General features: G+C 45.6%; 2 protein-coding genes across 4 annotated transcripts in view; one reads left to right on the plus strand and one right to left on the minus strand.

Moving 5' to 3' along the window:
* Positions 1 to 4519: 4519 nt before the first annotated feature.
* Positions 4520 to 10420, minus strand: rragcb (Ras-related GTP binding Cb). The gene is made up of 7 exons (XM_053642162.1): positions 9849 to 10420; positions 9011 to 9214; positions 6528 to 6727; positions 5394 to 5508; positions 5120 to 5262; positions 4864 to 5012; positions 4520 to 4719 (listed from the first exon to the last, which is right to left on the minus strand). The coding sequence occupies exons 1-7, from the start codon at positions 10128 to 10130 to the stop codon at positions 4550 to 4552; spliced, it is 1263 nt and encodes a 420-aa protein (XP_053498137.1). The 5' UTR covers positions 10131 to 10420; the 3' UTR covers positions 4520 to 4549.
* Positions 10421 to 11293: 873 nt separating this feature from the next.
* trappc9 (trafficking protein particle complex subunit 9) overlaps positions 11294 to 16257 on the plus strand; it is a 247495-nt gene continuing 242531 nt past the window's right edge. For all 3 annotated transcript variants that reach the window (XM_053641882.1, XM_053641883.1, XM_053641884.1), the window contains exons 1-3: positions 11294 to 11396; positions 12325 to 12933; positions 15976 to 16121. In XM_053641882.1, coding sequence (XP_053497857.1) covers positions 12344 to 12933; positions 15976 to 16121 — 736 coding nt within the window. In that variant the 5' untranslated portion in view covers positions 11294 to 11396; positions 12325 to 12343. The remainder of the gene's footprint in view (positions 11397 to 12324; positions 12934 to 15975; positions 16122 to 16257) is intronic.

Here is a 16257-nt window from a genome sequence, read left to right on the forward strand (position 1 = left end):
TCAGAGCACAAACTAAGCCATGAAGTCCAAGGAATTGTCTGGAGACCTCCGAGACAGGATTGTATGGAGGCACAGATCTGGGGAAGGGTACAGAAACATTTCTGCAGCATTGAAGGTCCCAATGAGCACAGTGGCCTCCATCATCCGTAAATGGAAGAAGTTTGGAACCAACAGGACTCTTCCTAGAGCTGGCCGCCCGGCCAAACTGACTGATCGGGGGAGAAGGGTCTTAGTCAGGGAGGTGACCAAAAACCCGATGGTCACTCTGACAGAGCTCCAGCGTGTCTCTGTGGAGAGAGGAGAACCTTCCAGAAGAACAACCATCTCTACAGCACTCCACCAATCAGGCCTGTATGGTAGAGTGGCCAGACGGAAGCCACTCCTCTGTAAAACTCACATGACAGCCCGCTTGGAGTTTGCCAAAAGGCACCTGAAGGACTCTCGGACCAAAGATTGAACCAAGATTGAACTCTTTGGCCTGAATGGCAAGCGTCATGTCTGGAGGAAACCAGGCACCACTCATCACCTGGCCAATACCATCCCTACAGTGAAGCATGGTGGTGGCAGCATCATGCTGTGGGGATGTTTTTCAGCAGCAAGAACTGGGAGACTAGTCAGGATCGAGGGAAAGATGAACGCAGCAATGTACAGAGACATCCTTGATGAAAACCTGCTCCAGAGCGCTCTGGACCTCAGACTGGGGCGAAGGTTCATCTTCCAGCAGGACAACGACCCTAAGCACACAGCCAAGATAACAAAGGAGTGTCTACAGGACAACTCTGTGAATGTCCTTGAGTCAGAGCCCAGACTTGAACCCGATTGAACATCTCTGGAGAGATCTGAAAATGGCTGTGCACCGACGCTCCCCATCCAACCTGATGGAGCTTGAGAGGTCCTGCAAAGAAGAATGGGAGAAACTGCCCAGAAATAGGTGTGCCAAGCTTGTAGCATCATACTCAAAAAGACTTGAGGCTGTAATTGGTGCCAAAGGTGCTTCAACAAAGTATTGAGCAAAGGCTGTGAATACTTATGTACATGTGCTTTTTTTGTTTTTTTATTTTTAATAAATTTGCAAAGATTTCAAACAAACTTCTTTCACGTTGTCATTGTGGGGTATTGTTTGTAGAATTTTGAGGAAAATAATGAATTTAATCCATTTTGGAATAACGCTGTAACAAAATGTGGAAAAAGTGAAGCGCTGTGAATACTAGATAGATAGAGATATTCTCTGATGCATGGTGACAGAAATATGACCTTTATCATGGTAGTAAAGAACCTTGAATGAAAACGAACTGCTTATAGAAATAACATTTCAACAAAATATAGCTTTATTAACATATGGACACACTTTCAAACAAAATAAATCTCATTCGTTTTTTTTTTTTTTTTGCAGGATAACAATTCATCTCAATCACGATATTAACGTGAATCAATTCCGCACTGGATTAAAAAAACAAACAAAAAAAAACCCCAACATCCTCCAACAAGTCCAACACTCAACGAGAAATTGCATTTCTGAATACAAATATATATATAAATACAAATATAAAGTTTTGCGTATAAAAAAAGAAGAAGAAGAAGAAAAAAAAAAAGATACATTTTTGGACCCGACACTCAGGAGGAGACGCTCAGCTCGGCTGTAGAGTAGCAGTGTTAACATTTCAGCACTGAGAGGAAATACACACACAGGTGTAGTGTTAATCCCAGGTGTTTCAGTCTCTCAACACAAATCAGACCCGGGTGTACGTCACTCACACGGACAGTGTGTAATAGTTCAGGAAGAGAACGTTCTAGATGATTCACTGCATTATAGCGCGCCCGTGTTGATTTTAGTTTAAAGTGTGAACTCGGGCGCACTGGGGCAGACGCTTCTTCAGAATGAGAGAGAGAGAGAGAGAGAGAGAGAGAGAGAGAGAGCGAGAGAGAGAGCGAGAGCAAGCGAGAGAGAGCGCGAGAGACGTCACGAGAGGAATGAACACACACTCTGGGCTGCACCCTCCTCATCTACTGATATCACCTCACGTGTTTTATTCCTTTTATCCCACAGCAGTTCCTCGAGACTGGAACGTTTTATTTGTTAAAGGACGGCGAGTCATACTTTTTTTTTTAATCCATTTATAGTTACAGTTAATGTTTTTGAACGTCCACGAAATACATTATAGCAGGTATAAACAGGGGTTCCCTCACCAGACGCTCTTTTTCTCTCTCTTGAAGTTAATAAGTAAACAACAACAACAATAACAACAACAACAACAACAAACACAGAGCTTGACGTGTTGCAGAGAAACCGCAAAGAAGCGTAAACTCCTCTGTCCTGAAGATGTCTGAAAACAAACCCCCCCCCGACCCCGACCCCACCCCCAAACTCTGCGATGTCAGACACGAACGGAAAAATCGAGCAGACGCCGCAGTATTCAGAGGAGCGTGCGATCTTTCAAAACGACGGCGGGCTGAGATGCGTCACGTGACATCATCACGTCGAACACGAGTACAGCTAAAAGGTCTCGTCTGCCAACGGATTTCGTGCGATTGCGCCAATTTAGGAAAAAGTCGCAGCAAAAATCGAGCATTTTTGGTCACAACAATCATAAAAAGAAAAGAAATCCCGTACGGACGGATTATTACGGTTATTACAGTTTAAATGTCTCTTAAAGGAAGCTGTTTAGACGTGAAGCTGAAAAACACGTGTAAACGTCCAGCTCGACTCCAAACTCGATGCGAAAGTCCTCTGGGTGGAAACTGAAATAAATCGACACACGCTCGGTACGTCCGTCCCTAACGTGCCTTTTTTTTTTTTTGCACGTTCTTGTCCGAGACGTGTCATTTCGGGATTTACGTGTCGATCGGACGTTCTCGTCGTACTGATCTCGTAATAAACAGCGCTTCATTTTCTGGATAAAACGTGCTTAATTACTGTGATTCCGCCCGTGACGTGAGCGCGCCATAACAGCTGGCCGTCACATCTGGGAACGTACCGGTCTGTGGTGGTGTACTGTACGTGTCGTCGTAGAAACGACCGATTTCCGGTGCCGAGCGGAGGTAAACCGCGTCCTTCTTAGTTTCGTCTGGTTTCTGAGCGCAATTCTGACGTCAAACGAACTGGCTGCAGACGTGTCGGATCAAATCCGATCCGATCCAGCGTCCGTGTGAATGGCAGATTGATGCATCCGCCGTCTTAGAAAAATCATACGTGAATCTTTTCACACTCACTCACTCACACGCACACACACACACACACGCACGCACAGAAGTAAAGTATGAACATGCTACATTCTGTTGCCTGACAGTGTGAGAGGTCTGTTATTGTAGAAACGAACACGTTTTCCCATCATACATCACTTCCTACAGATGCCCAGCTACGTTAGCCTTGTAGCACGGGTCGCCAAACGGAAAGAAGCAGACGCCAGACTAAACACGGCGGTCGCAGACGTGCTCCGGGGGCGATACCGGTCTGTTGTAAAGTGATGTAAAGTTTCCAGGATTTTACGGCTGCACGATTTATATCGATATTTCACACTCACACACACACACTCTCTCACACACACACACACACACACACACACACACACACACACACACACACACACACCTGGCAACGTAAATACACCTCTAATCAATCACATTGTTATTTGAACCGTGCATTTAAGCAACGCTAAACGATTTATAAAGGATTTAAGTTTGACGGGTCAGGCAATTAGCCATAAATGTAGAGTTTTTTCAACCCACCTTTAGAGAGAGAAAGTTCCGGAAATATTTCTGCTCGGGATAAAAACAAACAAGAGGCGGGTCTGCAGACACACTTATACACATCCTTGTCCCAGTTGCAAGAATAGAAATATTTCCGGAAGTTTCTCGGCTTAAGGAGAAGGAATAGAAATATTTCCGGAAGTTTCTCGGCTTAAGGAGCAGGAATAGAAATATTTCCGGACGTTTCTCGGCTTAAGGAGAAGGAATAGAAATATTTCCGGAATTTTCTCGGCTTAAGGAGAAGGAATAGAAATATTTCTGGAAGTTTCTCGGCTTAAGAGCAGGAATAGAAATATTTCCGGAAGTTTCTCGGCTAAAGAGGCGTAAGCAGAGATAAAACGGTGTGTTTAGGCATGACGTCTTTGGAGAGAACGTCTAATAAAGGAAATATTTTTGTTCCTGTGTCCATCTGGGATTCAGCAGCGAGTCCACAAACGCACTCAGAATCAGGAAGTTCCTCTTAATCGAGAAACACATGACGCTAAACTGGAAGCCATAAGATCCCCCTAACTGTTAGCTACACTAGCCTTGAAGCTCCAGTGACTAGATTTGTGGTAAAAAATTTTTAGCAGGAACTTTTCCTTTAAGAGTGACGTGAATGGTTGAACCGATCACAGACAACTCGTCACACACACACACACACACACACACACACACACACACACACACACACGGGGTTTACTACAGCTGTCCAGATACAGAGTTCATCCTTTAAACCTGCTCCCAAGCCCTCTCTCCTGAATGTAATCTCATCACTTTAGAAGCCCCTCCCCTTATGATGACAACCCCACCCCCTGTAATGTCACACCAGGCCTCTAGGGGTGCCGTTAAGCACCGGCGCTTTAACCGCGCTGCTGCTGCTGCTGCTAGAGTCACCGAGCAGATCTTCTAAGCAGTTCCTCCGGACCACCGTCACCTCGAACACCTCGTGTATAGCCTTCCTCAGACAGTGGAAATTGTAGTCTATCAGACCTGAGGTGAGAAACCACACACACACACACACACACACACACACAAAACGTTATGTGCCTTCACAGTCATCAGATGACTGAAGCATCTTTGTTTCTCTGTGTGTGTGTGTGTGTGTGTGTGTGTGTGTGTGTGTGTGTGTGTTACCTTTCTTCTCAAAGCTCTCCTCTCTCAGGATACACACCAGCGCCAGGAACTTGGTGACCTCCTTCAGGTAGAGCACAGTGGTGTTGTTCAGCTTAATGATGGCCAAAGAGTCTTCATCATATGCAGTGCCACTGCCGTCCTCCTTCAGCCTGTGTGTTGAAGTTGAGACTTGTGAGTTGTGCACACACACACACACACACACACACACACACACACAGTTACACGCACACACACACAGCCAGAGCGTGTATCTCACCCATAAATGCAGGAGACGTCGAGGACCACGTCGATCATGTCGCAGCACAGCTCGTACGACTGCATGTCCACAGGAGAGCTGTCTGTGGCCACGTAGATCTTACTGAGAACATCAAACAGGAACGCCTTCTCAATCCCCGAGTTCTGCTCTCACACACACACACACACACACACACACCACAGTGTTCAGCAGGAGAAAACAAACCGATTCAGCACTGCACGGCTAATGGAGCTAACCCACCCCCCCCCACACACACACACACACACACACACACCGATATGAAGATGTTGAGGAGGTTCTCCAGCGTGGGCAGCTGAGGGATGAGCTTCTGCACCACTTTACTGAACGCCTCAAATATCGAGTGGTCATAGATGCTGGTCAAGTAAAAGCTGAAACACACACACACACACACACACACACACACACACAGAGCAACAAATAAATACATGATGAAAACTTTACTGATAAACAGGGTTATAATGATCTAAAGTGCATAAAAAAGCGACATTTATTATATTAAAGCCAACACGAGAAGAAAAACCTAGCATGTTCAGGAAAACTCCGATGTTAATGCTAATGACACAGGGCCTTCAACCCTTACAGTGAGGCTCCTAGAATAATTTTATATCATTTTATCATTTTTTATAGAATATTTCAGCCAAGCATGCTAATAATTAATGAACGCCTGTCTTAAGCTCATGCTAACGGATCCCACTAGCTTACATTCACTTACTCACCTGACAGTTATTTATAATAACTTAATAATAATAATAATAATAATATCATCATCATGATCATGTATGATCAATGGAGAAACCCCCCTGAAACAAACAACTACTGAAAGAGAAGTAAAAACCTGGAGAAGCTTCACAACAGAAGAAACCAACAGCTTGGTGTCAGTGAGTCACAGGGTTGATGAAGTTACTTCAAGCGAGGGAAATGCAACCGAATATTAAGTGTTATTTACTTCAAGACTCATCTGTTCCTATACTTTTGTTCGCCTAACAATTGGCTGGTCTGAAATCCTAAGCTCTCGTCTCATCTCCGTCTTTCGATCTCAAACCCGATTGTCTTTGGTGTACAGCACAAACACGCGAACTGGCCTCGCCGCTCCAATCGTTTCGGAGGGGACGGTCTTTATCGCGCCCAGTTTTTGTAGAAGGTTTCCCTTTTACAATATTAATAGTAATTCAAGCAGCGATCATCGGGGTCCATGCACCGCTTTCTAAATTTTATGTACTTAAACAATTATTTACCAATAAATTAAACTCAACCACAGAACGTAATTAAAAAAAATAAAAATAAAAACTAAAACCGCTGAAAATGTTACACTCTGTATTTTTATGATTTCTTTAGTTTGTGTTTAATCTCATTCCTGTTTTTCCTTTAGCAGAGACTTGAGGTTTACCTGAGGTGCAGCTTGTCGAGGCTGGCGTCCGCCAGGTCGTCGTTAGCTCTCTGGTGGATGTCTCTCTGCGTCTCGATCTTGTGGTCGTCTGAAAGGCCGTCCACCTTGTGCACGAACACCTCGAAGTTGATGTTGGGGTTGACTCGGAAGGCGCGGGACACGGTGAGGTGTAGCCTTCCCAGAGCCTCCATGTAATCGTCCTGCAGGAGGAGACGAGTGTTCAGCTTCAACTGCAGCTAATCCCGTATAAACACTGCGCAACAGCTCCTTCCTCTGCAAAGTCGGCGGAGTCACTACCCTCCCCCAACTGCTTTTATCAAAACTATGAGTCTGTCTGATATCACACCTGTAGTGCAGGAAAAGCTGATCTAGTGTGCGAAACAAATGACAATCAACTGATAGAAAAAAAAAAGAGTGATGGGGGGGAAATCGAGTGGAAGAAAAAAAAACATGCAGATGAAAGAAATACCGAGCCAGTGAAAAATTCAAAATGAGAGAAAGAAAAATTGTAAGAAAAGGGGGTGAGTGAAAGAATAAAAAAACAAACAGGCAAAAGAATAAATATGCAGATAAAAGAAAAACAGAGCAATTTTTAAAAAATTTCAGAAAGAAAGAAAAAAAGAGAGAGAAAGAAAAAGAAAGAGAGAGCAAAAGAGAGAGCAAAAAAATAGCACGCGAAAGAAAGCAAAAGAAAAAGAGAGCGAAAGAAAGCGACAAAGTGAAAGAAAAAGCGTGAAAGAAAGATACACAGCGAAAGAAAAAGCGAAAGCGAGCGAGAAGAACCGAAATCAGGCGAGAGAAAGGGAAAGCAGGCGAGAGAAAGGGGAAGCGAGCGAGGAGAACCGAAAGCAGGCGAGAGAAAGGGGAAGCAAGCGAGGAGAACCGAAAGCAGGAGAGAGAAAGCGAGCGAGGAGAACTGAAAGCAGGACAGATAAAGCGAGCGAGGAGAACGGAAAGCAGGAGAGAGAAAGGGAAAACGAGCGAGGAGAACCGAAAGCATACGAGAGAAAGGGAAAGCAAGCGAGGAGAACCGAAAGCCAGCAAGAGAAAGCGAGCGAGGAGAACAGAAAGCAGGCGAAAGAAAGGGGACGCGAACGAGGAGAACCGAAAGCAGGCGAGAGAAAGGGTAAGCAGGTGAGAGAAAGCGAAAGCAAGCGAGGAGAACCGAAAGCAGGTGAAAGAAAGGAGAAGCGAGCGAGAAGAACCGAAAGCCGGCGAGAGAAAGTGACCAAGGAGAACCGAAAGCAGGACAGAGAAAGGGAAAGCGAGTGAGGAGAACTGAAAGCAGGCGAGAGAAAGGGAAAGCAGGCGAGAGAAAGGGAAAGCAGGCGAGAGAAAGGGAGCGAGGAGAACCGAAAGCAGGCGAGAGAAAGGGAAAGCAGGTGAGAGAAAGCGAAAGCGCACGAGGAGAACCGAAAGGAGGTGAGAGAAAGGGAAAGCAGGTGAGAGAAAGTGAAAGCGAGCGAGGAGAACTGAAAGGAGGTGAGAGAAAGGGAAAGCAGGTGAGAGAAAGTGAAAGCGAGCGAGGAGAACTGAAAGGAGGTGAGAGAAAGGGAAAGCAGGTGAGAGAAAGCGAGCGAGGAGAACTGAAAGGAGGTGAGAGAAAGCGAAAGCAGGTGAGAGAAAGCGAAAGCGAGCGAGGAGAACTGAAAGGAGGTGAGAGAAAGCGAAAGCAGGTGAGAGAAAGCGAAAGCGAGCGAGGAGAACTGAAAGGAGGTGAGAGAAAGGGAAAGCAGGTGAGAGAAAGCGAAAGCGAGCGAGGAGAACTGAAAGGAGGTGAGAGAAAGCGAAAGCAGGTGAGAGAAAGCGAAAGCGAGCGAGGAGAACTGAAAGGAGGTGAGAGAAAGCGAAAGCAGGTGAGAGAAAGCGAAAGCGAGCGAGGAGAACTGAAAGGAGGTGAGAGAAAGCGAAAGCAGGTGAGAGAAAGCGAAAGCGAGCGAGGAGAACTGAAAGGAGGTGAGAGAAAGCGAAAGCAGGTGAGAGAAAGCGAAAGCGAGCGAGGAGAACTGAAAGGAGGTGAGAGAAAGCGAAAGCAGGTGAGAGAAAGCGAAAGCGAGCGAGGAGAACTGAAAGGAGGTGAGAGAAAGCGAAAGCAGGTGAGAGAAAGCGAAAGCGAGCGAGGAGAACTGAAAGGAGGTGAGAGAAAGCGAAAGCAGGTGAGAGAAAGCGAAAGCGAGCGAGGAGAACTGAAAGGAGGTGAGAGAAAGCGAAAGCAGGTGAGAGAAAGCGAAAGCGAGCGAGGAGAACTGAAAGGAGGTGAGAGAAAGCGAAAGCAGGTGAGAGAAAGCGAAAGCGAGCGAGGAGAACTGAAAGGAGGTGAGAGAAAGCGAAAGCAGGTGAGAGAAAGCGAAAGCGAGCGAGGAGAACTGAAAGGAGGTGAGAGAAAGCGAAAGCAGGTGAGAGAAAGCGAGTGAGGAGAACTGAAAGCAGGCGAGAGAAAGCGAAAGCAGGTGACAGAAAGCGAGTGAGGAGAACCAGCTCACCTGTGCATCGATGACGAAGATGAGCGCTCCGGTGCCCCTGAAAATCATCTCGTAATCAAACGTGGGGTCGAAGAAGTCCACCTGCCCCGGGAAATCCCAGATCTGGAAATGAACAAAGGAGCTGCTGCTGATGTCGTCTTTGAAGATCTTATTAGTGCTCTCCAGGAACAGCGTCTCGCTCGGGGACATCTTGTGGAAGACCACCTGAGACAGCAGGAGAGTCAGACCAGTCACACAACACACTACCATGGAGACGTTACAGTAACCACTGCAGTGAGAAGTGTGTGTGTGTGTGTGTGTGTGTGTGTGTGTACTGAAACTGCGCTTAAGCTTCACTCTGATAAGGAGAGCTTCCGCTCAGAACATTGTCCTCTACACACACACACACACACACAGTAATAATAATAATAATAATAATAATAATAATAATAAGAGCTGATAATAAGTGAAGCACTCCCTGCTGAAAAAAAAACCATCACAGAAATTCTAATGGTTTCCACTACAAATACCATTACAAACCATCAACTCTTAACAATTACCGGTCCTTAATGGTATCCACTAGACGTAACATCCCACCAATAGAAGGCAACAAATTACCAGTAGAGACCCACAGGGGGTCTCCCACCAGTACAGTTTCCATTAAAACCAATACAATTCCCATTATAACCATTACAAATTCTGTGAGGATTTCTTATTGTTTTTATTCCAGCAGGACTCTTTTATTTATTCCTTACAGTTGATGGAATGTAACTGTGTGTGTATACTGAGAGTGAATAAAGTGAGTGAGTGAGTGAGTGAGTGAGTGTGTGTGTGTGTGTGTGTGTGTGTGTGTAAAGACCTTCTGTATGGAGGACTTGCCGCTGCGCCTGAGCCCCATCAGCAGGATTCTGGGCTGGTCGCTGTCCTGTGCAGCTAAAATGTCCTCCTCTTCCTCACTGTCCTGCTCTACACCGTAACCCAAACCATCTCTACACAAACCCTCCTCTTTCCGGACATGAAGATGAGGAGGAGGAGGAGGAGGAAGAGGATGGAGGTGAGGATGGAGAGGAAGGTGATGGTGGTGATGATGATGATGATTTGCCCCGGTATTCAGGCTCTCTCTGCCCTGCCGCACCGACATGTTTAAATCTCTAAATTAATCTCAACTTTAAACCACATAAACTTACACACACAGAGAGAGCGAGAGAGAGAACTCAGGAGAGGAGTAACACACTCACACACACTCACACACACACTCATTTACACAGCCTGCTCTTCTACATGGCTTCACTACACTTATACAACACACACGCCGGAAGTAAGTGCACAGGGGATCACGTGACTCCGCCTTCTTCTTCGTTTCTTCTTCTTCAACGTGTCGAGTGCGTTTGCGCCATCTAGCGTCTAGAGAGCTTATTTATTTATTTAGTTGCTCGTTTATTCATTTATTTAGTTGCGTGTGTGCGTGCGTGCGTGTGTGTGTGTGTGTGTGTGCGTGTGTGTGTACATCTGATCTAGTGTCAAACAGTGAAATACAGAAACGCAACAAATTAAAGCAACGACAAAAATAAAATAGTAACAAAATAAAAAAGGCAAAAATTATTAATAATGAATAATAAATGCAGTGCATTAACTATTCCCAGCGACATAAAGAGCACAATAACAATATAAGATGTGTATGAATGGGTGTGTGAGTGTGTGTGTGATTGTGCCTGTGATGGATTGGCACCCTGTCCAGGGTGTACCCCGCATTGTGCCCCATGCTCCCTGGGATAGGCTCCAGGTTCCCCGCGACCCTGAAGAATAAGCAGTATAAAAATGGATGGAATAATAATAATAATAATAATAATAATAATAATAATAATAATAATAATAATAATAGCAGTGTCAAAAAGAGAATAACAATGAAATCTAGAAATATAAAATAAAACGTGTGAGAAAAGAGTAAAAGTGCAGTAGTAAGAATAAAAAAGTGATGGGAAAGTAACTTGGCAGTAATTGTAATGACATTCTTTCTTTCTTTCATTCTTTCTTTCCACTGTAAAATGGGAAAGTGACAGCAATAAAATAATAACACTATAAAATTAATAATATAGGCAGAAATAATAGGCAAATAATTATAATAACATCATCATCAACAACAACAACAGCAATATAAAAACAATGTAAAACTAAGATGGCAATAAAATAACGCCATTTTATTTATTTACGGCTTTCATGTGTTTATTTAAATATTTAAATGTCAGTATTTAATGTATGAACATGCACCACGTGACCGAGTTACTACTCCCCTGAGCCGAGCGGGGCTCCCAAACACAAGATGGCGGTGTCGCTATAGCAACAAGCTTCTGTCAGAAAACCACCGAAGAAAAACCCGACACTGTTTTCGGAAGGGACGCGCCCTCATGTAAGTGAAATATTCTGCTAAACCCCAGCACATTTCAGTGATTATCCCTGTAGTCTGACTCAGGGAATGTTTAAGGAGTCACGCTTGGCGTTTATCTGCATCGCGTCGTCGGTGTTTATTTACAGCGTCGCGTTTGTTTTGGTCGTTGTGACACTAGCCGGTAGTAACTAGGGCTGAATCCCAAACAGAGGAGTAGTGCACTATGTAGGGTGTAGCGAAGGTTATACTGGACTGTATGGAGTGCTCCTAGGTAGGCAGTGTGGAGCCGATTGGGGTTCGGCCTCGCTAATATGTCAGTTTATGCATTGCTAGCGTTATTATGGTTTCAGATTGGATTAAAGCGGATTAAAACTTTCAATGTTTAGAATAGGAATAAGATTGTACAGATGATTTAAGTGTGAATGTGAAGTGTAAAGATGTTATTTAATACCTTTTATATGTGTAGTGCACTTACAAAAGGGAGCTAGGGGCTGATTTGTGACACAGCCCTGAAAATTTCCTTCATTCATTCAGACTGCATGGAAGATTTTCTGGCTTTTTAAAAAGGAATATATATAAATATATATGTTTTATCAAACCCAACATTAAGGAACATAATGCTACAGGAGGTAAGGGAAGATCGAGCCCGGATGGAAATTGTGAAGTGATATATATTTGAATAAGTGATGAAATGATTTTGAGGTTAGGGCTGGGCGATTTGATGATATAATATCTATATCGTGATAAATGATACCACGATACAATGTTCTCACATATCTCCAGTATCGTCATGGTTTTTTTCTTTTTTTCTTTTCTGAAATGCTTCATGAGCAGCTGGTAAGATTTCACACTGAATCATAACGAGATTAGATCATTTCCTGTCTTGCCGGCGGTTTGTGATGAAGCCGTGCGGTTGAACTTTCACACTGTTCTTGTTTCGACTTCTCAGACTTCCTCGGTGCGTCATCATGAGCGTGCCGGATTACCTGCAGTGTGCCGAAGATCACCAGACGGTGCTGGTGCTGGTGCAGCCGCTGGGCGCCGTGCCCGAGGATGACTTCTTCATCGTGTACAAGCGCGTGGCGAGCGTGTCCCAGGTGAGTGTAGGAGACAACCAGCGCTCGCTGTCTGTGCGCTACCGCCATCACTACGCCCCCGAGAACGGAGAGTGGGGCGAGTTCCAGTCACACCGCAGGGCTGTGGGGCTGGTGGCCGTGGCTTGGTGTGCGGCGGCGGGCAGCGAGTGGGCGCTCACGTCCGAGAGGTTCCGCGCCATGAAGGAGAGACTGGGACCGGCGCTGTACGACTCGCGTCTGCTGGCGTTCGGTCTGAGCGGACACGCCACCGCCGAGCTCCAGCGACCCGACGTGGCCTTCTTCCCCGCATACGACGACTGCCCCGAGCTGGAGAAGACCATCGAGGACTTCATCCAGTCCATCTTCATCGTCCTGGAGTCCAAAAGGCTGGATCGGGCTACGGATAAATCCGGGGATAAGATCCTGCTCCTGTGCGTGCCGTTCGAGAAGAAGGACTTCGTCGGGTTGGACACGGACAGCAGGTGAGTTCCTCAGACGCTTATTATTAATAATATTCCAGGTCATGGTTAGAATTGATGCTTGCAACATGTTCTAAAACAGTTGGGACAGGGGAAGTTTTAGGACTAATAAGTGATATGAGAAGGTGCTGTGAAACCGATGAGGCAAACGTCTAATCATAATATATAAGGAGCCTCCAAAAAGGCAAAGTCCTTCAAGAGCAAGGATGGGTTGCGGCTCACGAAAAGGACCAGCCAAGCTGTTATCAGCCAGCGTCCGTCATGGCATGTGGGCGTGTCTGTGCCCATGGCATGTGGGCGTGTCTGTGCCCATGGCATGTGGGCGTGTCAGTGCCCATGGTATGGGGGCGTGTCAGTGCCCATGGTATGGGGGCGTGTCAGTGCCCATGGTATGGGGGCGTGTCAGTGTTCAAGGTATGGGGGCGTGTCAGTGTTCAAGGTATGGGGGCGTGTCAGTGTTCAAGGTATGGGGGCGTGTCAGTGTTCATGGTATGGGGGCGTGTCAGCGTTCAAGGTATGGGGGCGTGTCAGCGTTCAAGGTATGGGGGCGTGTCAGCGTTCAAGGTATGGGGGCGTGTCAGCGTTCAAGGTATGGGGGCGTGTCAGTGTTCAAGGTATGTGGGCGTGTCAGTGCCCATGGTATGGGGGTGTGTCAGTGCCCATGGCATGGGTAATGTACACATCTGTGAGGGCAGCATTAATGTAGAAAGATATGAACACATTTTGGAGTAACATGTGCTGCCATCCAGAGCAGGACAACGCCGAACCGCATTCTTCCCGGATTACACGCGCGTGGTTGCGTAAGCAGAGAGTGTGGGTGCTAGCGTGGCCTGCTGCAGTCCTGACCTGTCTCCCACTGAGAACGTGTGGCACGTTACGAAGCGCAAAATAAGGCGACGAAGTCCCCGTACAGTCGCTCAGCTGAAGAAATGCATAACGGATGAATGGGAGGAAATTCCGCTCACTACACTTAACCATCTGGTGTCTTCACCCGGCGTCCAAACGCCTAATGAGTGTTATTACAAGAAAAGCTGATGTTACTCAGCGCTAAACAGTCCACTGTCCCAACTTTTTTTTTGAAGTGTGTCGCAGTCATCAGATTTTAAACGAATAAGTATATTTTCAAAAATAAATTGAAATGTACAAAGTAAAACATCAAATAACGTGATAATAACGTGATAATAACGTGATTTCAGTATAGTACAGCGGGAACTGAATTTCCAAATCACTCCCTTTATTTACATTTTCCATACTGTCCCAACTTTTTCGGAACTGGGGTTGTCATTAACTTAACTACTTCATTTTATTACGTTAATGTTATAGATGGCTCTCGGATCAGATCTCGGAGAAAACACATCAGATACCTGATCCGATTGGAATTAGACTGGGCGGGGGGCGGGGGGGGGGTGTAATGTTTAGAAATAAGGAGTCTTGACTTGTCTGTCTTTTTGTTAGGATTTTATTGATTATATTTATACTTTATTATATTTATCAAGTGATCTTTTTTTTGTGTTTGTGTGAAAGAATTTAACTTTATTTAAAGAAATGTTCTTGAGAAGGAAAAGTGGTCTCGTATTATCTTTAATAATTATTTCATTCTACTTTTTTATATTGATTTTATTGCAATTTATTATTATTATTATTATTATTATTATTATTATTCTTCAAGACAAACTATACGTGTGTTTGTGTATAAAATGGTGTATGATGTGTCTGTGTTTAAGACGAACCTGTTGAATATTCCAGAAGGGAAAAGTCTGGGATGTTTTCCCTCCCCGTTTCCTGTTTCTGTTTCTATTTATTCGCTGTCGCTTTGTGTTTATTTCTCTTTCTTCTTGGCGCTCTTCCGCACTGTGGTGTGAGTTTGTTTTCGGGTGTGAGAAGGTGAGCTGATGAAGTCGGAGTGACCTCCCACCCCCACCCCCCCCCCACCCCCCCGCATCACTCCTCCTCCTGCCCGCTCAGAACAGTGTTCTCTGTCCTCCCGCTCCGCCCTTGCAACCTTCCGGTCTTCCCCCCGTCTGTTCCTTTGCCAAGCCGGGCAGAGATGTAGTCTGTGGCTGTTGTTTTTTTTTTTTGCCCTTGATCTTGTCCTCATGGCTCTGCTTCTTCCCTTAGTTTAGTTTAGTTTAGTGATTTTATAAAGCGCGTTTAAAAACGACCGATGTTGAAATCGAAGTGCCGTACAGGAAGTGTAACACAGAGTTAAAACTAATTTAAAAGACTAGACAAAAACTGAAAAAAAAAAAAAGGCCCGATGAGAAATTTACACCCTCGATTCAGACATGAAGAATACTCACAGGAAGGAGGAGATCTGACGTGGAGAGGAAGACTAGACCAGAGACTAGGAGCAGCCACGGAGAGAGACGTTTAGGCTTCAGGCGTGAGCGCGGAACTGAGGGCAGGAATCGAGCGGACGGTGGAAGGAGTCCTGGAGCAGTGTACGGGGTGAGAAGGTCTTACGGGAACCGGTGAAGAGAAGCGAGGACAGGGGTCACGTGCTCACGTGTGTTTTACCGCCAGTCAGTAATCCGGTTGCTGCGTTTTCTACAGCTGTTCTAGCAGACCCACATAGAGTGAATTGCAGTCGTCCGATCCAGATGTTCTGAACACATGAAGAACAGTCTCGAGGAGAGCATCATCTCCGTTCTAGCAATCGATCTTAATCTGCTTTGTACCACTGCACTAATCCGCTTATCAAAGCACACAAAAGGTAGAGGCAGGCGTTTGACAGTCACACGCGTTAGACGAGAGAGGACCACGCTGACCGATGACGTCAGAGGACGGCGCTGATGGACCGAAGACCATTATTTCAGTTTTCTGGTTGTTTAGCGGTAAAAGGGGTAGTTCCTTGAGAAAAGACCCGTTTTATAGAAGTTACAGTTCTACAGGTACTTGTTACGGAGCTGTTGTGTTCGTGATGAACACCGTTCCTGTTGTTGTTGTTGAAGAGTAAATGGATGTGTTTTCTGTAAGCTTGTTCTGAATGGAAGTATGCCTAAGAGAAGGTCTTCTTCTTCTTCTTCCCCCTGTTGTCCCGGTAAGGCACTATAAGAAGCGGTGTCAGGGCCGCATGAGGAAGCACGTGGGGGACCTGTGTCTGCAGGCGGGAATGTTACAGGACGCTCTGGTCCACTACCACATGGCCGTCGAGCTGCTGCGCTCCGTCAACGACTTCCTCTGGCTGGGGGGTAAGAGCCGAGCCGAGCCAAGCCGAGCCAGGACTTTCACACAGTGAAACAAAATAATCAACATTGAATAATGTCTGTCTGTCTGTGTCTCTGTCTGTCTGTCTGTCTGTGTCTCTGTCTATCTGTCTGTGTCTCT

Source organism: Ictalurus furcatus, chromosome 14 (genome assembly GCF_023375685.1).
Source record: "Ictalurus furcatus strain D&B chromosome 14, Billie_1.0, whole genome shotgun sequence".
Classification (NCBI taxonomy): domain Eukaryota; kingdom Metazoa; phylum Chordata; class Actinopteri; order Siluriformes; family Ictaluridae; genus Ictalurus; species Ictalurus furcatus.

What these genes read in the sequence shown, in the direction of transcription:
- rragcb (XM_053642162.1), bottom strand. Translation starts at nt 10,130, where the DNA reads ATGTCGGTGCGGCAGGGCAGAGAGAGCCTGAATACCGGGGCAAATCAT. An exon ending in CTCGACAAGCTGCACCTCAG is followed by an intron (nt 5,509 to 6,527) that starts GTAAACCTCAAG and finishes TGTGTGTTTCAG; the next exon opens with CTTTTACTTGACCAGCATCT. An exon ending in GGAGAGCTTTGAGAAGAAAG is followed by an intron (nt 4,720 to 4,863) that starts GTAACACACACA and finishes TTCTCACCTCAG; the next exon opens with GTCTGATAGACTACAATTTC.